This window comes from Pyrgilauda ruficollis, unplaced genomic scaffold (assembly GCF_017590135.1).
Source record: "Pyrgilauda ruficollis isolate IOZ18807 unplaced genomic scaffold, ASM1759013v1 scaffold14, whole genome shotgun sequence".
NCBI lineage: Eukaryota > Metazoa > Chordata > Aves > Passeriformes > Passeridae > Pyrgilauda > Pyrgilauda ruficollis.
This window is the reverse complement of record NW_024512543.1, coordinates 10833756-10861438: the sequence shown is the minus strand read 5'-3', so window position 1 is coordinate 10861438 and position 27683 is coordinate 10833756. Positions and strand designations below refer to the sequence as shown.

General features: G+C 49.2%; 2 protein-coding genes across 5 annotated transcripts in view; one reads left to right on the top strand and one right to left on the bottom strand.

Annotated features, from left to right (window-relative positions):
* Positions 1–3631, top strand: part of TSPAN18 (tetraspanin 18) — a 121152-nt gene extending 117521 nt beyond the window's left edge. For all 3 annotated transcript variants that reach the window (XM_041459768.1, XM_041459767.1, XM_041459769.1), the window contains exon 10: positions 17–3631. In XM_041459768.1, the coding sequence (XP_041315702.1) occupies positions 17–64 (48 nt within the window). In that variant the 3' untranslated portion in view covers positions 65–3631. The remainder of the gene's footprint in view (positions 1–16) is intronic.
* On the bottom strand, positions 3629–27267 carry TP53I11 (tumor protein p53 inducible protein 11). Of its 2 annotated transcripts, none has more exons than XM_041459770.1 (7): positions 27169–27267; positions 10620–10989; positions 10011–10069; positions 9447–9495; positions 8917–9013; positions 8267–8368; positions 3629–7345 (listed from the first exon to the last, which is right to left on the bottom strand). In XM_041459770.1, exons 2-7 carry the CDS (start codon positions 10746–10748, stop codon positions 7212–7214), a joined length of 570 nt encoding a protein of 189 aa, XP_041315704.1. In that variant the 5' UTR covers positions 10749–10989; positions 27169–27267; the 3' UTR covers positions 3629–7211. The 2 variants fall into 2 exon arrangements, with proteins under 2 accessions (XP_041315704.1, XP_041315705.1); XM_041459771.1 differs by lacking the exon at positions 27169–27267 and adding an exon at positions 26913–26993.
* Positions 27268–27683: the final 416 nt, after the last annotated feature.

Sequence of the window (27683 nt, the reverse complement as noted above, 5' to 3'; positions counted from 1 at the left end):
TGTCTCCTCCTCCCAGCTGTTTGCCATGATCTTTGCTATGTGTCTCTTCCGAGGGATCCAGTAAGAAGTGGCCCATGAACCACCATGTTCCCCATGTGCTCGGAAGAAAAAAGGAAAATCTGAAGAAACAAAATCTGAAAACACCCAAAAAACTTTATTTTTTTTAACAAAATGGGACAGGGAGAAAAAAAAACAAAAAGAAAAAAAGAGGGTTGTAATATATGAATGACCAAAAGGATTGTACTTCAGGGGCTGGAACTTTGAGGTGATGTGCACTACACTGTACACCAGACCCTTGCCCAGAGCCACCCGCAGCAAGCGTGGAGCAGGAGCGCAGAGCCGCCGATTGCACTAGAGACGGATGGAGCTGGTGGGGGAGTGGGAGGATGAGCACAGCTGCCTCTCACACCAGGCTGAGCCTACCATTCACCACTTCATCGTGCTTTAGACAACAAAGGACTCAAGAACAGACATGCAGGGGCTGCATAAGGCAACAGGTTGGCCTTGACTGTCCAGGTGGGTTTGAAACAAGCAGTGGTGGCTTGTCTAAGCAGGCGTAGTCAACGTTTGTGTGATTCTGGCTTTAATTTCCAGCCACAGGATGAAAACACTCATTCTTCAGTGGAAGCTTTGCCCCTGTCATGTGAAACTTGTCAGAGATGTCAAGCACTTCAGTGAGGCTGGCTTTTCTCTGGAACTCCAAGCAGGAGCAGCATGATCTAGCTTAGCAATGGGACTCAGCTAAGGCTGGCTGAGGGTCGAGAGTTTGGTGCCTAACTTTCTGTTTTTACTAAGATTTATTGTTCACTGTTGTGAAAGAGACCAAATTGTTCCCTGCTGTGTTCCCATCTCCTGGGGAAAATAATGGCTCTGGTCAAGCATCATTGATACTGCTGCCTTCCTGAGGAGGGGAGGATATATTGTTTAAATCTTGTCAGCCTTTGCCTTTCCTCTGATACTTGCAAAAAAAAAATGGTTTGTGGTGCTCTATTAGCATAAATATTTGCAGTGGTTCCTGCATGCTTTTCCAGCATTAAGGGGAGGTCCAGACATGGTGCTGGACTGAAGAGGCTGAAGTTTGTCAACCACTCCTATGCTGTTTTCCTGGACCAGTCTGGTGGAATCATTTCTGGTCAGAGAATTTCCCCTGAGAGTCTCCCATGGGCTCATGATGAAAGTAATCAAGTCAGAATTGTTTTAGTTGATAGTGTTTCCTCCCTTGAGATAATTTGGTATTTAATAACATGTCATCTGCTCAGTCATTTGGAAGTGAACCTGAGAAAGATGCCTGGGACTGGACCTTGGTTAGAGATTAAGCTGGAGCTACTGAGACCCCAGGCAGGATCCAAGAACACCCTGTGTGCAGCCACACTGCTCCAGCTGCTGCTGTGGCCGTGGATATTGACTTGGACAGGTGACTGGTTTCTCTCATCTGGAATCATCAATCCCTGTTGCCTTAATTGTTCATCTGGTCACTTATTCCCTGACCCCAAACTCATTTTACCTGGGGAATGACAGAAAGGGATGTGGTTTCTTGTTTAGATTAGGTCTTTTTACAGACTTTATAGGCTCAGATTATGTGAGCACTTTTATATAGGCTCAAATTAGCTCCTCTGAAAGCTGTAATCTCTGCCAAGGAAGGAGCAGAGCATTAAACTTTGTGCCCAGGTTTTGCAGCAGCAGCATGTTCATCCTCTGGCTGTTGCCTTAGACCCCTGGGGCTCAGTGCCTTGAGCTCTCCCAGTGGCACTGCACAGATTACAGGCAAGGAAGGAAAGCAGCAGCAAGCCTGGACCACAGGAGACGAAGATAATGGCTAAGTATCTAGGTTGGGGAATGAGGATACTAGGGAACAGGAAAGAGGCATTAGGAGCTTTTCCAAGCTTCACTTGAGAACGATTTATTCAATGGCAAGAGAGGGCTGGGCAGGTAGAGCTGCAGCCCCCCCATGCTGCAGTCAGCATATTCCAGCAACAAAATATGTTGCCAGGGTTGCTGAGCAGCATCAGATGTTGCATTAAACCTTCTGGAAAGCTGTTCAGGACTATTTCCCTCTGGACCTCCTTGTAATGAGGCATTTTAGCATTAAACTCTGGTCTGTTGTTTAATAAAGAAAAACAGTTTTGTTAGACAAAACCCAGCAGTATTTGTCCTGGACAGCAGGTGCTGCACTTAAGATAAGAAAAATCTGTTCCATCTACCAGTCTTGTGGGGAATGGGCTGAGCAGAAAGCAAGCTTATCTGTTCTCCTTCTGCCTCAGGAGCTGGTGTCAGTGACTGCTCTGGGACAGCAATTCCCAGGGAAGGAACAAAACTGTCAGCAGAGTTGGTAGTTTGGCTGGAGGTAATCGAAAGAAGCAGAACTGCCTCTCCCAGTCTCCAGTTTCTTCCTTTCCCCTCAGTTTATTATGCAGAGTTCTCAGGTCAGAGCCTGGCTGGCAAATATCCCCATTTGTGCATGGTGGGTGGCTGAAGGGGAAAAAAAAGCCTTCAAGCTTTTTCCTGCCACCAGTGGCACAGGGGGCAAAAACCTGCTAGAGCTGGGGGAAACCAGACCAAAGCAGCCAGAGCACAAAGTACTAAATATACATGCCTGAAGTATGATCTTGCTTGGATTGTTTCTCTTTGGCTTTCCTAATTCTGTACTCATTGCTTTGTCTGTTTTTAGCTTTCTTGCTTTCCCTCTCTCCCTAATGGTAGTCCTCTGTATCTTCAAAAGGATCTCTTAATCTGTTATTCTGGGCTGTGCACAGCTGTTTCTCCTCTTCTACCTTTTCTGATCCCTCACTGCTCTTTGCTGTGTGAAGACTTCAAATCCTCTCCGCAGGCTGGCTCACGTGCCACTGGGAACACAGCTCAAAAGGCCACGCAGCAATTCCCAACAAGAACTGGAGATAGCTGTAAAGATATGTATAGTCTGAGAGGAGCTGTAGCTGTAAAGATATGTGCAAGTCTGTAGGATCTGTAGGTAACATGCAGAAGGAATTTCCTTCGGGGAAGTTAATGAACAAGCAAGCCCAGAAAGCAGACTCCCACTGTATGGCAAAGCATGTAAATTTGTTGGTTTTGTCCCTTGGTTTTGTGGCTGTCCCCTCTGTGGTACAGTAGTTTTCAGAACTGTAGGCAGGAGAAGCAATTGTATTTTTGTATTTGTTCTTAACAGCTCTGGTGAGTATTTTGGGGCCAGGGGCTCAAGCTGAAGTCACTGCTGGCTGGAGAACTCTGGGCAGGCTGGAGAGCAGAAGGAGCTGCTGTCTCCTTCGCTGTAGCACTGTGACCACGGCCCAAGCACCTTGGAGGGAGTAGCAGAGACCAGCCTGGGCCAGCCCCCAGCCCCTCTCAGCATCCCTGCCTCCTGGTTGCTATTTAATGCTCCAATGACTGTCACAAATGCCTGGGAAAAGGGCTGTGTGTGAAATAATGTTTGAAATCTATTTTAAAAAAATGTAAATGTTCTTTTTATTAGATAGTGGAGCTAATTTATCCTGTATTCCCTACTGTAATGCTTTTTTATATTGAAAGGAAATTTTTTTGGTAATATAAACCAGATCACAAGCCTGAAGCACTCTCTGCACGGTTTTTGTGTGCATTTCTTAAAATAAACCCAAAAAATAAAAGAAAGATATTGTGACAGTGAAGTGAAACAGCTTTAATTTTCACTATTTGCTTGGTGTTAAGTACAGTCACTTTCTTACCAGAGGAGAAATAAACTCAGGTACAGCAGCTAAAATGAGGTATAAATTGAAGTGTCCCATTCTCCCCTGCACCACCACCCCCCACCCACACCCTCCCCAAGTAAAAACCCTTGACCAGAAAAGAGGCCAGCTTAGCACAGACAGAGCCTCTCATATGTCACCAGCTCCAGTTTGCCAGATATTGGTTAGAGGCAAATAAGATGATGTAGGGAGTTATGCAAATGATGAGTTTTCTTCACCCTCCAAAGTGAGGGCTCTGTGAATGCAATGGTTTGGGTCCATCCCTGGCAGAGAAAGGGGGTCAGTTTTAAGTCCCGGCCTGTGCCTGCTTGGAGCACAATTCTCTGGGGAACAGACCCCCAGTCCTGCACAGCATTGTACAAATGCAGGAAGTTCACTGCAGTCTCCTTTGGGAGATGACATCGGTCCAAGGCTCTTTCACAATGTAATAAATAAGGAAGCTGAGGCCTGTGGAGATGGAAGTTTTTTTCAGCAGATCAGTAGCTGAGCCTGAACTGACACCTCAGGCTTTTTGATCCCAAATTATGTTCTCAACTGCCACCTGCAGCTGTGATGTCAGCACTTCCATCCTTGGGGACGCAGTTCTGTACAAAGGTTTGGCATCCTTCTCCCTTTCTCCCCATTCACAACCGAGTGAAGACAACCAGGTGCAGCTGGTTTCTGGCAGTGCTGCAGCTGCTCTGCCTGGGCTCCATCCTCAATCCACCCTGAGCAACTCCCTCCTAGGCCTCACCTGCTGCGCACCCACCACCTCCAGTGGGCCTGGCAGTGTTTCTCCTGCATCACCTTGCTGCTGAGAAGGGACATGCCAGGAACCACAGCTTAGTTGTAGAGGAGGTGTAGAGCTCTGCATTTTCTACATAGTCCAGTTATAGCAAGATGGAGCAAGAAGCATCAAAATAAAACAACTTCATGTCTCCACTTTCAGGACTAGGTACCAAGTAACATGAAATCTTTTAAGTGGCCACTCCCCCAGGCTTTGCGCTATGTTGGAGCAGAAAAAGCCATTGACCAGCAAACCTAGAAGTGGCTGACTGTTTCAAGTTTTGCAGAGGCAGCTGCTAATCAGGGAACCAGAGAAATCTAATCTTACCTTATTTAAAGCTACCCTGGAGAGCTGTAACTGCTTCCCCCACCCTCCTACATCAAGAAGTTTTTGGAGTACTGCTCCCATATAGTGCAGTAACTAATTTCTCTCACCTATGGGATGACATTTTAAGGTATGTTAGTCAGACCCAAGTCTTAACTAAGTTCACAGGACCTGTGGCCTGTTGGGAGCAGCATGAAATGAAGACCCCCCATTTCCTTCTCCTGTAAGATTGCTTTTGCTGTGGTAGGTTTTACTTGTCTGTCCTAGAAACATAATTTCCCACCCCCCCACCAAAAACCAACCATCAATCTGTGTATACATTCAAGTGACACCCCAAAACACAAAGAATCAAGCCTCACGTACCTATACCCACAACTACAGCCAAAGTGCCACACTGAGGCCACTGCAGCTGCCCATGCAGGTGATGCACAGGGGGAGAGCAACAGCCACAGCATGCCATGCTCCAGCTCCTGCATGCTGCACCACTTGGTCTAATTTCTGATCCTCTCCAGCCTGCATTTGATCATTACCTGCCTCACAGGAAAGGTTTGCCTCTTAGACCCCAATTCTTCCATCTGAACAGGAACACTCCTCTTAATTAAAAGTTTTAGTTGCTCAGTATCATTTTTGGATGTGCTGAAAGCAGCTTGACAAGCGTGTATTGTCAGGAGGCTCCAGAATTTAGCCTGCTGTTGGATGTTGCCTCTCCATTTGATTTACTTATTAGGCAAAAAACTAAGTTACAGTTGTGACGTTTCCTGATTTAACAATTTCCAATATTCTTATGTGACAGACATTTTGCATGGCCAGTAAGTACAATGCACACAGTGTCCCAAGCTTATGCAGCAGCTTCTAAATGCCAAAAGCACTAACACAACATACAATAACTACCCACTACCTTCTTCTAACTCTACTAAGATATTAAACAGCAATAGCTGTAGATCCCAGTCTTACCGGTGGCTTGAGGACTGTTGTTCACACAAGCAGTCCCATTTGTGTAGAAATCTTTCTACTGGGATTTTGGAACATCAGCTATATTCCAGGGCGAGCTTTGATCCAGTCAACAGTAGTGCATGAGTAACAAGTCCATATCCTGTGCACAGACCTTCTGGCTTTAGTTCCATGGAGAATAAAAAATGCTGCCTCAAGCTGTGAACAGGGACAATCCACAGGGAAAGCACTAGGAAGCAGGGCAAGCAATGCTGTTAAGCCCAGGAGATGTTGGAGAAATTGACTAGTGAGTACTAAAGCACATTCAGTCTGTCCTTGCCATCATACGCTCCGCTCCTTGCTGTTCTTCATCCCAGTTAAATATTAAATATCTTAATGCTACAAACTTTGGTCCTCTCTTCTCAAGGTCAGAAGAGATGTGATGCAGACATTAGCAGAGTGGAACACCATCTCCCACAGCCAGAGCCCCCATCTAGAGGCTATTCACTGACCCAAGCACCTGTGCAGATGCTCTTACTGTTACAGTCCTCTGCTCTCACCAGTGCTAACCACAACAGCACTCCAGCTCCTGCTCCACTAAAGCATCAGATAAAGCTACTGCACACCCACCACTGCTACTACCATCAGTAAAGCTTCAACTGTAGGAAGTGTTCTGGGGTGAAGGGGACAGGACCCCAGCCTAGAAACTTCATTAAACACCCCAAACAAGGGGATGTCTTTGTGCTCAATGGGCTATTTCCAATAGCTTCCTTTACTTCTCACATCTTGTAATTCAAGTTGCTCCACTGTTCCCAGTGCTGTCCCTGCAGAGGGAACAAGGGTTGCTGTATCTTCTGCCAAGCCCTACACAGCATCAGGTGCAAAACTATGAACTACACAAAAATGCACCTCTGGCAGAGAGGAAAGAAGAGCTGTTTGCAAAGCACTGAGCTTGACCCCATCCAGCTCCTGGCTACCTGGACAATCAGTACTTGCTAAAAGGGGAAAGGGCTGTAAACCAGGGGAGGTGCAAGGCTTACCAAGTAGAGTATCCAGATCCTTTGTTGGTTGTCTTCCTGCCCTGTCTCCTCAGGGATTTGGTTTCAATATGCTGGCCTTATTTTGTGCTTTGTTCCAGTGGGTTCAGAGCCTGTGATCCCATCAGCCAGTTCCCCCTAGAAAACTGACTTTTTTCCCTGAGCCTGCCAGGCCCACACACTTCCCTGAGCCTTCCTCCCCACTGTTCCTCACCTCCTGCAGAGGGGCTGGGGGTTCCCACCGATGTTGCTCCCCCCATTTCACCTGGCAATGCCTCCAGCACTGGGTTACACACTGATTCATGCCGGTAAAGAAATAAACTACTTTGGAACCAAAAGGGACTAAAAAAAAAAAATTGAAAAAATTGTAATTATAATGCAAAATTACCGACACAAACTCCCCCCTCCCACCTTTCCCATAACAAAAAAGCCCAGCAATTAGACTTTCTTGGGACGACGTCCAACTTGGTAATAATAATAAATGCTGATGAGGATGAAGAGAGCTCGGCTGACCAGGAGGAGCACGGCACCTGTGGCTATCCGGCTACTCTCAACGAGGGAGACAGTGGTAACTGGAGGAGAAGGACAGAGACAAGGCAGAGGTTGGTGATGCAATACCAGAAGGAGACAAATAGCACAACACTGTTTTCTGCTGCCCTCTAACGCAGAGCTTTGGCAGGAACTGCTGAGCCTTGTGAGCGCAGGAGCTTTCAGCACAGGCTCGTTCACAGGCACAGTGAATCCGTGGCAGAGGCTCTTCACTAGCTTCTTTTCAAGCCTTGAAGCTTGCCACAGACCCCAGAGCTCGCCCTCAGAGAAAACATGCTTTCAAGGCAGCCCCACATTCAGACAGCCTGAAACAGTCACTCAAGCAGAGGTAAGTTTCCATTACGCTCAGGTGTTAATCTGGGAGTCACATCCTCCTGAGTTTGCTATATGTCTTGAACAGTACTGATAAACATTTTTCAACTTTAGGAGCATCTACAAAATATGCACAGTCCACACACATCGCCTCTATCGAACACCTCTCTTTTCTGGCTACCAACACATAGCTCATATCTAAACCAGCTACACACTGAGCTACCGAGACACACATACAAGAACCCCCTTCATTGTTAAATATAGATAAGCTCCCTAGAAACAGCCAAATGCTATGCTCTGTTTTGGCAACACTAAACATCCCCCTTTTTAGTGTAGGTTGCTAAAATCTTTTCATGTTAGACCCTGCATCTAGGCAGCCTGCTCCAGGAATGACCTGTGCTGGCTATGAAGTCCAGGACATTCTCAGGGAGAAAAATTAATGAATTGTCAGAGGGTGATGTTCAAGGAGCAGCTCAGGGCAGAGGTTATTCCATGGGGGAGAACAAAGGCAAGCAGCTGGCAGGGAAGATGCTCCACTACTGCCCTGCCCACCGTCGATCCCCGCTTCCCACCACGCACAGTCTTCGCACCCTCCTCCTCCTCGTCGTCCCGGCCGGCCCGCGGGCACTCACCCAGGAACTGCACGGCGAAGTAGCAGGCCTCGGCCAGCAGGCTCCAGCGGATGATGGCCTTCTCGGCGGTGTACAGGGCGTTCCACATGATGAGCGCGATGCCTGCGGGGCACAGCGGGGCGCGCCGGCTGAGGGCCGGCACAGCGGCCAGGCCGCGCTTCCCGCCCGCCCCGCGCGGTGCCGCTGCAGGACGCGGGTCGGGCCCCTTTCCCTTCCCACACTGCATCTCCAGCTCCCCGGGTCTCCTTGTCCTTCGCCCCCCTCCTCCTGGGCCCTTCCCGGGATGCCGCCGCTTTCCCATCTCCCCTGCCGCTCCCAAGGAGCCCCAGCCGCGACCCAGCGCCCCTCCCAGGGCCCCCCTACAGGCTCCCTTTGCTGGGGTACACGGGGTGATTCCCCAGGGATTCTGAGCATGCACAGCCCTTCTTACCCTACCTGCCGCACACCTGAATCCCTCCTAGGAAAAAGGAGTAGTAGCCAAGCTTTTCAAAAGACCCCTCAGGAATTTCTTTGCTAACAGCAGATGTTCTGCTCTCCAGCTGCAGGTGTCTGGCTGGGCATGGACTTTGTCCCCGGCTGCTGTTTTGGCCACCTGTCCCCTTACTCTGTGGGGCAGCAGCGTCCCCAGTATACAGTGGTACAGCACTCACTGAGGAGGGCTCCTCCATAGAGCCGGATGGGAGTCTTGCTGCTCACCGATTCCTCCTCAAAGATGGCATCGAAGAGCTGGTCAGGGAAAGCGAGGGCCTGGCAGAGGTGAGAGAGAGACTCAGCAACCTGAACTGGCCACCAAAACGTGTCCTCTTGGGCAGCAGCGCTCCAGCATCAGGCCTTTGTGGGATTGGAGCCGCTGGCCAGGAAACTGGCAATTAAGGAGGTGCAGAAATATCACCACGTCAGCTGTGGGCTGCAAGGCTGGGGTTTGTGACCAAGGCTGCCATTCCTTGGTTATGGGCCCTGCTGATGAAAACAGACTCGCAATGGGAACCAAACTGCCAAGGACACTGTTGGCAAAGCCCATTACGGAGGACACAGTGAGGGCAAAGGCCTTGCAGGAGAAAGTGGTAGGAACTGCTGGAGGCAGGGGGGGAAGAGAAATGCCAGGGACCGAAGGGCCATGCTGGGGCAGCCCTTTAGCAGTCAGGAGCTGGTTCTTGCCAGGACCACGTCCCTCACTCACCATGACAGCAACCCCGGAAAACATGACGGCGGAAACAAGCTGCCAGACCCTGCATGAGAGGGAAGACAGAACCCAGCATGAGCTTGGGGGTAACTCCATCAGCCTTCATCATTCCCCCATGCACAAGCAAGACAGCCAGAAATCTCCCATGGAAGGACTCAGCTTTCCACATCCCACTAGCTCCATCCTCAACATGCAGACCAGCTTTGCTGGTGAGACAGAGCCAGACTCCCCCTCAACTTCAAAGGAGGGAAGTGACCCTGCCAAGAGGATGGTGCAGAGCAGGATCCCACAGGACACACCACCTGTGAAAGAGGAGCTCCTCCAGCCCCAAGCAGCCCTTCTAGTTCTCTGCACATGCAATAAGACAAGAACTTAAGGGCCTCAGGCTCATTAGTGGGGGAAGAATGCGGAGCTGGTCTGGTTCCACAGCCTGTAAGAAGCCCCTGCAGGGAGCAGAGAGACTGGCACAGGAGCAGAGTTGGTGTCAGAAACCAGAGCTAGCAGGGATGCTGTGGCCAAGGGGCCTCAGATGACCTAGCTCCAAGGTGATCCAGTACTTACCTGAGTCCCAGTGGTTCCCGGACTGCAAACTTGATTTCATTTCCCAGTACTTGGCTAATCTGAAATTCAAATGAAAGGCACAAGCTAAGCAGACCCTTCCCCAGTCTTTGGGCAGTACTCACCAGCCCAAAACCACTTATCTAATCCCACTTGGGAGTTTATCTCAGAGGGCTGGAAGGAGGAGGAGGAGGAGGAGGACAAAGGATTCAGCTGTGACTCATTGGTCCCAACACCTGCCTTGATTTTCATGAGGAGCTGCAGCCTCTACTGCTCCCTTACTGGGATCAGCCACCTGTAGCATGCAGCTGGGGAAGGGTCAACACTAACTCCTGTTTCCTCTTACCTATGGAAGAAGGGAACTCACTCCTCACACACATCACCTGCATGTCCCATCCTGATGGAGCACAGGCTCCTGCAGAGCCCTCAGAGTGTCACAGTATATCTGTCCTGCTGTCATGTGCACACAGCCCAGAGCTGTTCATGTGAACATGCTCACAATGCCTGGCTATAACTACCCCAAACCACATGGATGGGCAAACCCTGGTTTGCCCAGCAGAAGTCCCTTTTCCACCATTACTGCACATGAGCTTCCCTGTCTGCTGGCCTCACCTTAGAGCGATGGACCTCGCCGTCATCATCCTCCCCGCCAACGCCGAGGATCTTGCGTGTCTTCAGCCTGCTCACCAGGTCGGTCTGGCTGTGCTTCTTCATCAGCGGCGGGGGCTGCTTCGCCGCCATGCTGGTGGCCCTGCCGCACCGAGCCCTTGGCTGCGAGGTGGCACAAGGAGGGTGCAGGCAGCGGCTCCGCTGTCACATGAAATTTCACGATGTTTGGGAAAAATAAAACAACCACTGCCGCAAGATCTTTCTGTCAGGCTGGCAGATGGCTCCTCATCGTCGCGGGGCAGGGAGCCCTGGCAAGGAGGCCGGCCCCAGTTACAGGTGGCTCATCTCAGAATGATCCTGCCGTCTCCGGGATCTGCCATGGGAGGGGAGAGAAAAAAACCCGGAGCTGAGTGGCTTTAGCATGGACATTTAGTTAGAAATGCTTTTGACCTACAAATCATAATCTTGTCTATCCCAGCATGAGGCAATGCCCAATAGTACCTCTTTGCTGTTTTTCAGATTAGGGGAATTAATTGCGTCTCAGACTAGGGGAATTAAAATCATTAAGTAATGCTTCGCCTTTTTTCTTTTCCCATGCAATACATCACATTCTTCAGCTGCCATTTCAGGTCAAACCCCAAACAAGTATCAGTTATTTATTTGTGTGTTCCCCTACTCAGATGCTGCAGCCCCCAGGCTGTGCTAGGACATATTAGCCCCTGAGCAACAAGAAGCCACAGGCATGATTTTCCCTGAAGACACTCACTTTGCTTTCTGGGAAATGATGGAAATTAGAAACTACAAATACTGTCTGGGATAAGTAAATACACGCAACGAGACTTGAAAAAGATAACTTCTGCCCTGGCATGCGTATAAAGCTATAGTTATTGCGTCCCATTAAATCACTCTGTCTCATCCCACAGATATAAAACCCTGGAAACTCTCAGTTCAGAAAGCCTTTTCTTCCAATTTGTCTTCATTTTATCTTGGCTCAGCTAAACACAAACACTTTTTTCCATTTGCCACTTGACCCTTCCAGAGACCCACAGAAATTTCCCCCAGGCACCAAGCACAGCTAATCTAGCCCAAGCAAGCATAGGGCTTATGCCCCAGCTGAGCCTTCCCAGAGCTGCCCCAGGAGGAGACAATTTATGTTGATGTCTAAATATTTCATGAGTCTTTGGAGAGTAATAAAATGAGGTACAATTATTTTGGCACTGTGCATGCAAATGTTGTGCCAGTGCTTGCGAGGGATTTCCCTCTCAAAGGAAAACCCTTCCCTGTGGTGGTTCAGACAAGAACAGCCAGTCCTGTCTGCAAGTGCCCAACTTCACTCTTTCTTTAAGGCAAAGTTAAGAGTCTTGCTGGGATAGTGCAAAAAGTGAGCCTCATGATCAAGGGTTTAATAAGATCCTTTCAGCAGACCAGGCAAAATGCTTTTCAGAGAGCCAGCTGAGCTACCCAGTGCTTTGGAGGTACTTCTTTTGGATTGTAGCAGGGCTTGTTTGGTCATGGGTTTTTGCTCTTATTCCACGGAATAACTAAGCCCAGGCTTCTGGAAAAGCAGCACGAAGCCAGATGCAGCAGTCAGGATCTAGAAATATTTCAGAATTGGAACAGTGGAAAACACCACCACAGGACGAAGGTAGAAGCTGTATACTCAGGTCTACATTAGAGCACAAGGCAGGAAGCTCAAACGGTAGCTGACAGTAGAAAAGTTTGAAAGATTTATCATGTCTGGGGTTTGCCAACCTAAACTGTCAGAATAAATTGTGTGTATTCAAATCTAGATAATCTGCACACAAAATCCAGGCCAAAGCCAGAGTGGTGTGTCTAAAAGAAAAGCTCAACCTCTTTAACTAGCTACAGTTTTTGCAATTTTTTCTGTTCCTGGCTGACCCAGACTCACAAGGTTGGATGCTGAGTGGTTTCCCACCAGAAGTGCTGAAACCAGAGGATGGTTTCATTCAAATACCACATGTTGCTGTGGTATTTCTACCCCAGCATTTTCTGATCAAAGCCATCCATTCCAATTGTGAAGCAACAGTCCTGTGGGGAATGCTCCTCTCTCTCACTCTGAGGCCATCCCACATCTCTAAAGTTAGGGGAAAAGTTTGGCAGAGGGCCTGAGCAGGAACATCCTACTGGCTCTCCTCAGGGATAAAAGACCTGAGGCTTGCTGGTCTTGACAGGACTTGGGGTGCTGAGTGTGCTGGCCATGCCATCCTGGCACTTCTGGATCTTTCCTGGTTTCTTGCTAGGGACAGCCTGATGGCCACAGCTCCTGCTCTGACCTCATGGTCAGGAATGCCAGAGGAAGGGAAGATGGGAAAGAGGGGTAAAAAAAGGAAAGGAAGGAAGGAAGAAAAAGAAAAAAAAAAAGAAGGAAGAAAAAGGAAAAAAAAAAAAGAAGCAAGAAAAAGGGAAGGAAGAAAAAAAATAAAAAGGAAGAAAAAAAAGTAATAGATAATTTCTCTCACCAATGAAGACTGCACTGAATAGCTTTGTGATTACAGAGGCAGTTCAGCAACTGGCTCAAGGCCAAAAGATCAAAATTTGCCTTCATCATTTGTCTCGCCAGTTGCTTTCAGGGCAGGAGCTGGTGGAAATTTATCCACATCATCATTAACACTGCTGTCCCATTAAGAGTTTCCACTAATTTGTGGTAAGCCACTGGCCAAGAGCTGGGACAACACAAGCCAGACACAAATGCCAATAAAACAATCTGGTGCATAAAGCCACGCTCCTACAGCACAGCTAAGGCATGGCCCCGCAGCCAGTCCCACATCTCATTACCCCCCCTTGTCCAGAGACAGAGCCAGCCTAACGGATGCTGAATATTAATGGCTAACGAGCTAAAGAATGCAATTAGCGCTAATTCAGTGACATTCAGATAGAAGATGCTGAGGATTTGAAAACATTATACTTACATTAATGTATCCTGACACACTGACAATTTAGAGGATCGTTTCTATTAGCCTGTGAGTTTGCAAAGGGAAACCTCCACCTCCTCTTTCTTCTGTGAGTCTCTCCTCCTTAATCCTTTTTCCAAGCATCCCAGGGACTGTGCAGATCAACCACCATAAACAGGCAATTCCTACTCCCTGCCACAGCTCTCTGTGATGGGCAGTGCCTACGTGCAGCTGAAAGAGGGTTTTTTCCTCCTAGATCCTTTTCTTCGCAGGCTCCTTTCAGTGTCTGCTCCCTTGCTCAGCTGTTCAGCATACTGCATTCAATTTTGATAGCTACTGCTTAGTGGTGCAAAGAAACCCCACTGGTGCCACACCAACGATAGCTCAATCTCTCCCACCTCCACAGCTCTTCCTCCAACGTCTCTGCTTCCCTCCCAGTGTCTGGAGAGGCGAGCTCCGCAGCGTGGGAGAGAGGAGACTCAACTGCACACGCCACGGCGCTGCAGCAGCCAGAGCTGCGCACCCAGCGTGGAGCGCAGAACCAGACCCTGCTCCGGCAGCACCTACAGCTCCTGCAAGCCAGAGCCTGACTGCTCGTGGGTGGAAGCTGCCTGCCTGGGAGGACATGGCTCCCCGGGGCCCTGGGAGCAGGGCAAAATACAGCTATTTACCTACTGCTAGGCTGGATGGCACTGTCGTCCACAGTGCAGCCTTCTACCTGACAAAGCAGTGATGCTTGTTTAAAGAGGTGGCACTACAGAACCTCTCGCTCCAAGGGTTTGATGGCACTGCCAGTCTGTAGGCAGAGGAAGAGTGTAGGAAACTAGAGCCAAGCTGGGACAATGAAATGTTTATATATTTAAGCTGGACACAGTTTGTTCAGCTCTATCCTGTTCAGGCCAGGGAGAGGATTCTTGCTCTCCTGTTTTAGATTTCCCAAGTCAGTATGTCCAAGACAACATCTTGAGCCTGCTTTGATTTGGTATGCCTAAGAATTATCCAAGAAGGTGCAGTGGATATCTGCACTGGATGTCGATGTCAAGCCTAACAGGACACTTGCCATGCCCAAGCATCTTCTACAGAGCACAGGTTGAGAACCAATGCTAAGTATGGAGCAGATGAAGCAGAGGCAGTGTCCCTTTCCAACAATGGAGTTCTCTGGGAGCAATCTGGCAGAGCCCAGGGGAGTTCTCCAGCACTGCAGCAGCACAAGGAAGTGTACATATGAGAGGGGCATCCACCATGGCATCTGTTCTGTACCCGACCCTCATAGATGGGCTGATGCCCACAGCATTTCTCTTGCAAGGGCCCGGCAGTTGTGATGGATTTGTCCAGCTCTTCTGATGTTCCTCCAGGCTGTGTCAGTTCTGTCTCTTTGCTGCTGAGGACAGTCCCAGGTCCACAGCAGCTGCTCTGGACCTGGTACCTTATCAGCTACAGAGCTGTTGAGAAAGCCTGGGCTCAAACACATGTGCACAGTAAAGAGGAGAGGCAGTGGAAATAAAGGTGGATTAAGGACAGGATCCACAGACCTACCAAGTACCTTGGTCTTTGCAAACATTACACTTTTGCCTAATCTCATGGGACCCAAGACTCCTTTTTTCCCCACCACACATGAAGGTTCAGTCTGCTCACTTTTATATGCTTAAAATGTGTTCATTAACAACCTCAGACACTCAGGAGGCTGAAATCCTGAGGCATTAGGTAAATTCCCTGTGTCTAACCCAAAAACACACCTGAGAGTCACAAAACATCTTTGTGCATCCTTTCTAAATAGCCTAGAAAGAGTTTTCCCTGGAAGCCCATGGTGCAGCAGACGCTGAGCCAGAACTCCCCATGTCCCATGTATAGCTGTTTGTATCCTGTATTTACCAAATATATATCCTGTATTTACCAAAATATAGCTGTTTTTATCCTGTATTTCTGCAACTGCACATCCCAAACCCACGGTGACCAAACCAGCTCTCTGCCTAGATTTCTATCAAGCGTGGAGATTTAGACTATTAGGACCTCTCTACCACCAGCCAGCTGGGAATTAAACTTGATCAAGCCAAAAATAACCTGATGCTCAGGCAGTAAAAACAATTAGCACTCAGCCACCACAGCAGCAGAATGCGGCGGCTGCTCCCGCTCTGTCTGGCACAGTCTGTACCCCTAAGCAACAGGGAGACTTCAGATTTCTCACCTGTAACAAGCCAGGTGCACAGGACTCCATTCCCACATAAACACCAGCCCTTTCTGCACAGAAGGCTCTTTGCAATACCAGCAGGAAGCATGTCTTGACAGAGGCTCATCCCCAGCCCTGCCACAGCCCCTTAAACAACTCTAAAAGGCACAGGAAGCTGCTTCCTTAAGCAACTCCAAAAGGCACAGGGAGACCCTGTCATCCCTAGGGAATACCTACAAACCTAGGCAGCAGATTCCCTGCCCCTAAATGATGAAAATGCAAAGTAAGATCCTTAGGTCAAAGGACACCTTCACTGGGTGCCTCCAGGTCATCTCCCAAATCATCTGCAATGCGCCAAGAGCCTCAGGCACATCTAAAGCTCACTCTTCAGGCTGAGCACATCTCATGGCCAGACACCATTGGATGGGCTCTCCAAAGCTGTTTGTGAGAGGTGCAGAGCTGCCCGTGGCCACGAAGCCTCCACTCACAAGGCAGTGGTACCCAGTGCCTACAGCAGCTCTGGCAACCTCAAACGTAACGGATACATCACCCCTCAACAGGGGACAAGGAGTCCTCTGCAGCCTGCTGGGGAGGAAAGAGTCAACTTGTGTTGCTCAGTCACCACTTCATGCAGAAAAGGACATCCAAAGTCTGCTCAGTCTTTTCCATGCATCCTCTCCTCCCATCTGCTTCAGGGTTGCTTTAGCCCAAGCAAGCTCAGCCCCTGCACCCTCCTCCATAGTGTTCCTCTGCAGTCCCTGGGTGCAGCAGCTCCTGCCCCCAAGCTCCCTGCGGCTGTACAAACATCCTGCCCCAAGAAGAGCTACTACTGGCTATATCCCACAGCATCTGGGAGGTACGGCCCATCTCCGGAATTTTATTGCCCATAGGTTTCAAATTTCCTTTTGCAGAGACCACAGGAAAGTTTCTGCCTGTGTCACAGGATGCGTTATACAGCAATCAAAACCTGTAAAGTGCTCAGTTCCCCCAGAACAGATAAAAAAGCTCTGTTGCTCTACTAGTTTCTCAGATGGGAGCTATAATTAAACACAGCAACATCACTCCTGCCAGCCACCACCTGCAGCAACTCGCTGACCCCTCCGTGCAAGCCTGGGCAGCACCTCAAGAGAGAAATGCTTGTTTGCCTCTCACAGCAGCTGGCAGGGCAGACTGTGACACACGGCATGTGTTTGGGCTCCCCACGGGTGCCCAGCTGGACACCTGGCCCCACTGTGGCCCTTCTGTAAGGGCTCAGGGGCTGCTGCCACAGGGGACAAACAGACTTCACCTTTCAGCTACCACACACGTGCGCTCACACCCCACGTACAAGCCTGGCCACGCCACCCTGCCTTCTCAAGCAGCCCACCCCTGGCTGCTGAGGTGTGTTTTGGCTGCAAATACAAAGGATGCAAGGTACAAACACAACAATGTACAACAGCTGCTTCAGCAGCTCTCACCTGTGTTACTTACATAAAAGTCCACCCCCTGCATCATCCTCCTCTCTGCCACCGAGGCTCTCAGCCCAGCCAGCCACAGCAATCCATCACCTCAAAGCTGCCCTTGCTCTCCCCAAAGGCTGTGGCTGCCACTTCCCCACCCAGACCCTCGCTGTCTCAACAGATGGCCACAACCAAGGAGTTAAGTTTCCCAGGAAGCTGAGAGAATGGAGAGGGAGACAGAGAAGTAGGACATATTAGGATCGGTAATGTTTTTCTTTAAAGGCATTAAAAGAGGAGAATTCCTCTTTGATTCCCAGCTGCCTTAGACAGGTGTTTGTGAGAGACCGCCCCAGAAGCTTAATAGGCCATCTGTCCTGCAGACGATTTCTACAGGGAAACATTAGAAGGAAAAATAAAACCCATATGCACACACACAGAAACACACACCAAAAAACCCAACCCACCCAAGTAAATCAATCCTTGCTACTGAAAAAGAGCAGCTTAAAAAGCTAGGAAAGCCCTTCAACCAAACAGGGTAATACAAGTCAGTTTTACAGAAACTATGATGCATTTCGTCTCCTCTGCCTCACACCTGAGGTGTAACAGAGGCTCAAAGGAACTCTATGGAAAGATCCTGGGAGGAGCAGGGAGGAGTCCATACACATGGTGCTTCACAGTAACGTGGGGCTTCTCGGCACCTCTTTTCCTAACAACCTCAAACCTCCCCAAATTTTCTTTCTACTGTGCCTCCAAGCACCTGACAAGAGACTTCCATAAATGCTCCGGGAAGTCAATGCTCTTTATTCTCAGCACATCTGTCCTTTTCCAGAACACAAAAGAAAATTGTTAAGAAACTACAATTTGGGACATTAAGTTCCCTGAGCCACATACAGGCACAACATCCATCTGTATCCTGTCACTGAAGTAGTTATTTCAAAGCCATTTTCGATGGATTCCCTACCCAAAGACAATAATCTTCACCTCCAGCAATATTAGTTCTCTATCTGCAATCTTGGAACTTACTCAGCACAATGCAACCACTGTGATTTATACACTCTCAACATGTCTACAACCATGAAATGGAAGATAAAATGAGTCTGTTCCACTCCAGAACTGCAAAAGCAGATTCCCAACCAGTTTCATGGATCAATTTGCAACCCCAGCCGGAGAACAACTCCTGCAGGACACCCCAGCAGCATCAGATTATTTTATTCCATTTGTGTAGAAAACAAAGAGTTTCTCATCTCCATAGTCTGTCATGATATGACCAGATGTGCAGTCTAGGCAAACACAATAGGGAGGAAAAAGGGCAGACGAATAAATTTGCATTAATCAGGAAGATTGCCTTTTGGTCTAGCCAGGATACTTCCTGAGTCCCAGGCACATAGGCACTCATAGGACTCACACCTCTCATTGTACAAGCAATAAAGTTTCCTTCCAAGACACAGAAGTTCTGTAGATCAGGCCTGATATGAAATGGCCCAAGCAACTATCAGTCAACAGCTGAGTTGTTAACAACCCTGTTAATAGAGCATTCCCCATGTACATGGTTACATCCACATCCTGGATAAAATAATAAAAGTTTATTATTCATATAAATACATTTAATTTATAAACAATATGCTATATATTAATAAAGGAAATATAAATGTACATATATATGCATATACATATATGCATATATATGTACACACATATAAATAAGAGACATGGGTTGATTTGTGTGGACTTACTTTGGGTCCCACTGCACGATCTCTTGACTGGTTAGTAAAGAGAATTCGGACTACCAGACCAACCAAGTATGTTGGCATGCACCTATATTTTGGTCTCAAGGGTGAGAGGAGCAGCTTGTCCCAGACTCCTTCCCGAGAGATGCCATTTCGAGTCTCAACTCCTGCTTCTGTGTCAACCATTTACTGCTCTAAAGACCGATACCAGCTGTGACCTCTCAGCCCTGGACTACCATCTGCACACCACTTGGACCCATCACTGCAGCTTGGGAACACCTTCTCACATCTCCCCTAAATAATTTGCCAATATTTCCTGTTCATTTGCACACAATTAGAACACTGGGTTTATTGCTCCCTCATGGCTCCTTAGACATTAAATAAGCCCAGACATGCAGACAGGCTCAGGGAGTTGCTTAGCAAAAACATGATGGAGAAGGCCTCCTAACAAAACACATACTTCAACTACTTGGTAGCCTATCCCAACTTGGCAAAAATCTCCCTCTGACACCTTAGCAGTTTCTATAGCAACAGGTTACTGCTAAAAATGTCAGATGCAAAATTCCCCATGTTGGGCAAACAGGAGCTAGGAGGACAGATTTGGAAGAGGAAAACTTCTAAATAGCTGCTGGCAGAGCTAGCACAAGCTCTGTTAATTCACAAGTTGATGGTGAAACAACTTGAAAGAAACTTCTAGCAACCCACTAGAGGGGGAACACATGGTGCATAGGGACATGTCTGTGGAGCACTGTTCCACAAGGTACCTCAGAACGAGGAGGAGCCACAAGTATCCCCCTCTCCTGCAATGAGGCACTTGAAAGTGAAACCAGCTGTTTTTAGGAACAGAACTACAGCACAGCATGCAGAGTAGGAAGCCTGAAAGCCAAACTATTAGATTATAGGTTTGGCAGTACTGCTGCTCCTTCTGTAAAATCAAGCCTGGGTCATTAAACCTCAGAGAGCTCAGTTTTCCCAGATGCGTATGAAAAGTAAATCTACCACAGATCATACAGCTCCTGTGCAGCAGGTGAGACGTCTTACAAACAACGGCCCAGCCACTGTATCCCAGCAGTGCCACCTCAGCCTGCTCTGTGGACTCCTGAGCAGCACTTGGTTCATTACACACAACATGTCAGAGGCAGAAATGCCCTTCCTGGCCTGACTAACAAGCAGCTTAGCTTGAAATCTATTTTTTTCTCCTACTGCTGGTAGAAGTAAGCACTGTGGAAACCCTGGGGTGAACCTCACATGGATACTGCCTTTGCACACACCAGAAACTCTCAGCAGATTCTCGTGGTCAGATTAAACCCAGAAAATCAGAGAAAATCAAAGCAGCCACAGCTCAGCAGAGAGCGGCGCAGGGGAGGAAGGCGGAAGAAAGCCCACCACACTAATAACAAGTGACTTTATTTGCCAGTGTGGTTCTCAAGTCAGAGGCTTGAAGAACCCACAGGCTTTCCCCAGGAACACAGCACCCACCCCTCTGGAACTCACCCACCCAACTTTGCTTTTATATGCTGCTGAGTCAGGGGAAAACTGCCTGCACCCATGTACGTGAATGTGCACATGTTTGTTTATGCATGAGCTGTCAAGCCCCCAGTTATGCACAGATCAACAAGGCTCTTTGAATTCCCGACTGTGAAGTGCGTGACATTTAATCTGAGCCTTCCTTTTGGATTTCATATCATGCATTATCAACAATGGCTATTCAGCACACAAGTACCCTTTAGAAAGCTTTCATCAGAAAAAGAAACTCATATAAAGGAGATTGAAAGAGACAATGTCTCTGATGCATGACAGGTTCTCCAGCTTCCACAAAAGACCAGTGTATGTGTACTGTGAAGAGCACGCACAGTCAATGTGCCCCCAGCCCAGAGTAAAAGCACTTCATGGGTGAAAAGAATGAAGTTTGGAAGCTCCAACTATAACCTGAATCTGTACGTCTCCTCACCTCCCTCTTTTAGGCTCCCTCAGAAATAGGGAGGGTGAGCCAACCCCCAGAGACAAGATGCATCATCCCCTGCAATGGTTCACCTCTTTCCATATACCACAGGAGGAGCCTGGATGATGAGCAAGACTAGGCTTTTGATTGCTTTTATATGGATGGACAAGATCAAGATCCTTGCAGAGAACTTTTCACTACCTGGTCATAGGCAAACCCTGTATGACTTCTGCCCATCTCACAGCATGGAGCCACACTTTGGGATTATGAAAAAACTGAACAACATGCAAGGAAAGGGTATGGAGATGCTATGTCCTATAGTCACATCCATGAAGGAGCCACATCAGCCTAAGGAACTAATGAAAGATTTCTATTTTCATAGCAGAGAGGAGGCACCAGTATGTGGCATGAACAGCCTCGGTGACAAGAGATATCTTGAGAACTGAGAGGTCCTGCAGGAGCTCTCACTCCATCTTGCCTGGCACATGCAAGAGAAGTCTTAGGAAAAAATGTTAAAGGTAGTACTAACTAGCTCTTCTCCCTACTTTTGTTTGATTTCTCTACCCTGGGACAAGGAGGCAACAGAGAGATTCAGGCAGCCAAAAGACAGCAGCATCAGTGCTGACAAATCAGGGTCTCAAGTAACCATGGCAAACACAGCATTGCCAGATGTCCCATCGCTACTACCAAGGGTTGTTTAAGGACCTTCCCTTCTTTTTCAGTTTTAAGTCTCAGACACTTGGGTACAAGAAGTTCCAGTAATATCAGGATCATCCATCGGGACTCTGTGTATGTGTATACACACACAGTACTTTCCTACTGTGCTTGTGTATATATACATCTGTCAACAAACATACAGCACAGCCTCCTGCTTAGAAGAGCTCATGACATAGCAGTGTCAGGTTTTAGTCAACACCTTCCCCTGTAATGTCATTTCCATGCAGCCAGGGCTCTGGGGGTTTCAGGTTGGCCTCTTCTCCCCCATGTCCTTTGACTAATGACAGGCACTCACTTTGCATGGTGATGTGATGCAGGGAATAAATTGGCTGGAGGGGATAAGCTCAACTGCTTTATTATCCCTCCATCCATCAACCCTCAGTGCATCCTGCTTGTCCAGAGATTTAAACAGTGGACGTTGTCACAGTTCATGGAAGGGATTGGAAGAATTCCTGATGGGTTTTTGCCAGCAGACAAGGCAAGAATACCCCAAGGAGAAAACAGCAGCACTGGGCAGAGCAGTAGGGCAGGAGGGTGGAAGGATGCACTATAGGTGAAGCACACCAGATCTCTGGCTAGCACTTACAGAGACTCCACCAGCAATGCTGATATTAAAGTCAACTAAATTTTACTCACTGTACCATGAAAACAACCCGGGAAAACACAAACAGATGGTCTAAATTCTTTGGTCTTGTTCAGTGCAACCTTTGACTCCTGGTAGATTTCTGTTTTCTGTGGAGTAATGTTTGGATGCTCTTTATTGCTATTGAGCAGCTTTTACAGAAACTTTTCTTCCTAGGCCACAAAGAAAATGTTGGGGAAAAGCCAATACCACCCAGCTCCCCTGGATTCAGTATTGTGGTTTTTGAATTTCCCTCTCCCCTCTACAATGAGGCAGCTCATGTTTTTACCTACTTGGAATATGCCAATCATCTACCATGAATGGCATGCCAGGCAGCTAAAATTAAATGTCCAACAGAAAGACTAAGAGGGACTTAAAACCATGGACTTTTAAGTTATCTTGTTTCTTCAGAAAATAGCCTGCTTCCTGGAGCTCTGGTTAAGACTGGCAATAAACCCTTCATTTCCACAACACTGTCCTTCCTGAGGACTCCATACAACATGGCAGTGTGCATCCAGGCTGTGCTCCAGCATTGCCCACACATCTCTCACAGCTTTGCAGCTACACAGTATGGGGCACTAGTGAGGCTGCTGCCTGGCTGGGCGCATGCCACGTACCGCAAGGCACGCCAAACAGCCAGCAAAGCTGAACTAAAGGCACCTTCTTGGCTGTCAGGAAGGACTGGAAGCACAGCTGTCCTTGGGAAACTGCCTGCTCTTTGTCACATGTATCTCCATCTACAGCAGCCCTAGCTGGAAGCCCAGAAGGAAACTGCAGCGCCCAACAAGGGCTGGGATTATTTTAAGGCTCAGCAATGGAATTCCTGGAACAACATCTGTTGGCTGAAAAAGCTTCTCAAGTCTTTATATGACCATAAGCATCCAACACCAGAGGTTTGTTTTTCACTCATAAGGTGGCACCACTACAAAAAGTGTTTCTGCTGCCATCACGGGTTACTGAATGAACGGGTACTCAGACAAAAACACCGTCTGAATCACCCATGGAGCTTCCTGAAGACTTGTGGGTTTTCTCTGTAGGTCTCTTTTTTGACTGCTGACACAGACTCAAAACTGTTTACTTTCTCAACCCTGGCAGGATACAGCTAAAAACAAGAGGGTTGCAAGCCTTTGTGTGCTGCTCTGCCTGCACCTGCTCCTCTGGGCCACGCAGTCAAAGTGCTGCTGCCTAATTTTAGTATAAAAAGGAGGGATTCCTCTCTGGTTTGCAGCAGCAGGCAGCTGCAAAGGGGACTGCACACTAATCTCCCGCTAAAATACTGAACCCCTTCAAACAAATAAATTAGGTGGCCAGTGTTATCTGACACTCCCCTGTGCACATCTCCCACTACACCAACTTATCCTATAATGCTACTCCTCAGGAGACCGGACTACTGAACCATGGATTTACTCCTAACTGCTTTTCTCCCCATGCTCTCTTCTGTGCCTTTGACTTAAATTATGTTAATCCAAATCCCTAACAAAAACATCTAGGAAACTCTGCATCAATGGATCCAGCAACCAGTCCCTATGCTTAGGTTTCTAATTTTGGCCCCTTAGGCTCAGAGAGTGGCCACATGGTTTCTGACCATCAACATCAGCAGAAGCTGCTCAACCTTCAGCACTAGACCCAACTACAATGATTTTGATAATTTCCCTGTTTTGGTGATGGATCTCTCCTCCCTAAAATGACAGCAGCAGTCAGTATAAATCTGGAACAGAGCTTTCTTACAGACACTGGTCCTTGATTTTGCCCTGTAAGATGAGCTGGTTAAGGGTCCAGCCAAAGTCTGGTATACATGAGTCAGGTACAGCCTGGGCAAGGGCTTCCCCATCAAAACCAATGCACAAAATATGCTCAAGAAGTTCTTACTTTGCATACAGAGGGATAGAAAGACATTTACAGATTTAGGTAATTGGAGCATATACACTGCTCAGAATGAGGACGAGAGACTTATGCACATTGTGAAACCCAGAAGGGAAGTTTGCTACTGGGGTTCCACCAGAGCCCCAGGAGGCAGAGCTGTGGGGCCAGCATTGTGTGATGGGCCTTCCAGTAAAACCCTGTGCATATCCAAGCCTCTTCTTCTCCATTTGTCATCTGGGGTCAGCCACACTAACCAGCACCACAGATGGGCACTGAAACACATGGAGATGCACTAAGCCTTGCAGATGACACAGCTTCACGCACAGAAGGCCAGAGAGTCATTTATCATTTGTAAACTATCACGAGTATCTTTGGTTATAGCTGGATTTCTTTTTTAACATCTTTTAGCATCTTGAACAAGAACTTTTTGAACATGGAGTGAACTCATGCTAGCCTGTGATCTCCAGGACAGCACCAAACCCATATTTTCCAAGGGAAGGCAGAAAGCAATGCGAACAGGGAACACCTGGTCACCTCTTAAGTGTTATTTTTCCTGCTCTGGAAAAAATCCAAATGTATTTTGTGGCCAGCATTGAGTCTTTTCCTCCCAAGACTTATTTTCACATTCCTACATCAAAAATACAAAACCCAGAAGATCTACGTTCTATAAATAATGTCCCAATAGTGCCAAGGTCACCAAGCCGTTCCCTCTGGCGCCAGGCCAGAAGTCAAACATAAACAATCTCAACATCTTTCTGGTTCACGTGTGCTTTTGTCCTGTGCCAAGGGAAAACTTGCAGCCAAAAACATAGCACTAAGAAGACAGACACCCCCACCTCATGCACAGCTCCACCCAAGTCAACATGCAGCCTCCTGGGCAGCCCGGTGGGAAGGCAGCCAATCCTGCCTGCGTCAGAGGGAGATGTGTTCTAATGGCATTTAGCAGTTTTCAGTAGAAATTTGGGGGCTTACTGGGTGAGGACCAAGCACACACATCACACAGAACATTGCATGATCCAAATAGCTCAAAGTGATATTTGTAACCAGCCTGTGGTACCATCCCTCCCAGCCCCTACTATTCAACATGCTGACCTTCAGAGAGCTGCAGGACAAGTGAGCACCAGCTGCAGATGTACTCCTGGCATTTTGCACGCTTCAGCACTCAATGCTCAATGAGAACAATAGGAAAACATTTCCCTTTGGATCACACCCCAGCTTCCAAGCAGCTCCAAATGGACTGAAAACCTCAGGGGAGGGCATGTCTGTGGTTTGTTCTCCAAGAGATCAATGGCCACCCCAAGCCTCACCTTGCTGTGCGTCTCTGGAGATGCTCTTGTGTTCATATCTCAACAACAAAACGTCACTACAGGCCCACAAGCAGAAAGGACCAACTTCTCTTGAGACTGTAGAGCAGAACTCACCTTCTCAGCCTCCTGGTTGGGACAACCACCTACCCAGGGAAGAGCTCCCTTCACTTTGCCCTGCACTGCAGTCAAAGAACAAGAACACACACATCCTAAAGCAACCAAGTCCCTCCTTTTCCCAGCTGCCATCAGTATCCAGCCCCTCATTGCTGAGGGCACCAGGACACCACAGGTTCATGGTGTCCCTCACACTCTGCTGGGCACGCATCAGGTGCGTATTTATGCAACCTAGCTGAGACAGGGCTAGGGCTAGTTGAGGTGTTTTCATGCTGAGTCTTAAGACCTTGTTTATTTTGGGGTTTTGCCAAAACCTTTCTTTGCAAACTTCCTCCCTGGGCAGACTCCCCTGCTTGAACTGTAACTACTATTTGTTTGTTTAAAAATCACTTTCCTCATCCACAGACCCTGAATGCCATTATTCAGCAGACTGCTCTACTGGAGACAGAGTTACTGAACAAGTTATTTATGCCAAGTCCAGAACAGCCAGTGCTCTTGCATACTCTGTAGTTTCTCATGGCTCAGCCGTGCTAGTGGTACCCTAATGTCAACAAGGCTTTGGTTGCGCTGGCATTTGTAATTCCCAGCCTTTGCAGACCGAGGAGATTAAATGGTACCAATTTAACCATCAGCAGCCCTGATTCTCAAGCAGCTGCAAGAGGTTCCTTGCTGAGGTAAGAAAAAAGGCTCACTGAACTCTAGCTCCAAGCAGCGCTGAGGCAGGGCAAGGAACAGGTGCTGAATAAGGTGCTGCTTCTTGCTCAGCCTGGTTTACTCAGCGGAAGCTGAACTCAACAGAGAAGCCTCACTAGACAAAGCAGTGCACCTGCCCAGATGGGACAGCCAGACCCGGTAAGAGGCATAGCAGACCGCTCAGCACGCAGGAATGTGCAAGCTCTGGAGGGGACGCAGAGCCCGCTGAGAGCTGGCTTTCCTCACCTTCCCCTCTGTGATGGCAGCGGGTCTGTCCCGGCTCCCTCCCGCATCGCGGCTCCCGCCCCCTACCCCTCTCCCGCCATCCCCCACAAGCACCTCGCCGTCCACCACGGCCAAGCCCTCCTTGCGGCCAGGGCTCCCCAGTACACCTACGGGATTGCATCCCACGGGGAGCACAGCTGTGCCAGCTTCCCTCATCCCAACCCGACGCAACGCTCAGCCACCGAGGCTGACCCCCGAGCCTGTGCAGTGGCCAGGACTCAGCCTCCCCTTTCAGGCACCTCAAGTGCTCATTTGGGGACCGTGGTCCTCCTGTGAAGCTTCCCGAGTAGGCGGAAAAGAACGGAGCACTTCCAGGAAAGTGACATTGGACCCCTGCCTCTGAGTCGAGTAACAGCCCGGAGAAAGCCCTCGCCACAAAGCCAAGGCACCGCCTGCGCATCACCTCGCAAGGCGGCACGGCTCCTGTCCCCCCACGGCTGGGAGCAACCTGCCACCCTCCCACCAGGACTCAACGCTCCACCACCTCCTCCTCCTCCACCCATCCTACCCGGACCGGGCACGGTCCCATCGCAGCCATGCGCAGCCAGCACAAGGGCTGATCCCTCTCCTTAAGCCCCTGTCCGTCCGTCGGTCCATCATCACTCCCCCGTCCGCGCTGACTGCGAGGGGACAGCGGGGGCCGGCTGCCAGCCCCGGGCTCCCTCGGGGCGCACGGCCGCGGCGGCGTCCGCGCTCCCGTTCCGCGGGACCCCGAGGGGCGGCGGGGAAAGTCCGCGGCGCGGGGGGACGCGCACAGCACTCACCGCCCTAGCGCAGGTCCCGGCGGCGGGGGACAGTCCCGAGGGCTCGGCTCGGCTGCCCCATGGGCAGAGCGCTCCGGGGGCGGCCGCGGCGCCGCGCNGGGCGGGACCGCCACCGCCACCGCCACCGCCACTGCCAGCGCCCGACGGGGTGGCCCCGCCGCCCGGCCCGGCCCGGCCCCCCGCAGGAGCGCTGGGTTACCTGCGGGCTGCGCCGGGGTCCCGTGTGGCTTCTGTGCAGGTTTGGCGTGGGCCACCTGTGACCGCATCTTGACGCGTGGGAACAAAGAGCGGCGTCCCGGCGTCCCGGTTCCTGCGAGGGAAGGAGGGGCGGGGGCATCCATGGAAATAAACCCATGGGAGAAACAAAAGGCTCCTGTCCCACCCGGCTGCAGGAGGGCGTCCCATCGCTTCATGTCCGACGGGTTAGAGCTACCGAGGGTCGGCAGCGAGACTGTCCCGGTCCTTCTGTGCGGTACAAGCGGGGCCTCGATCGTGCTGGTCACGGCCGTGTGGTT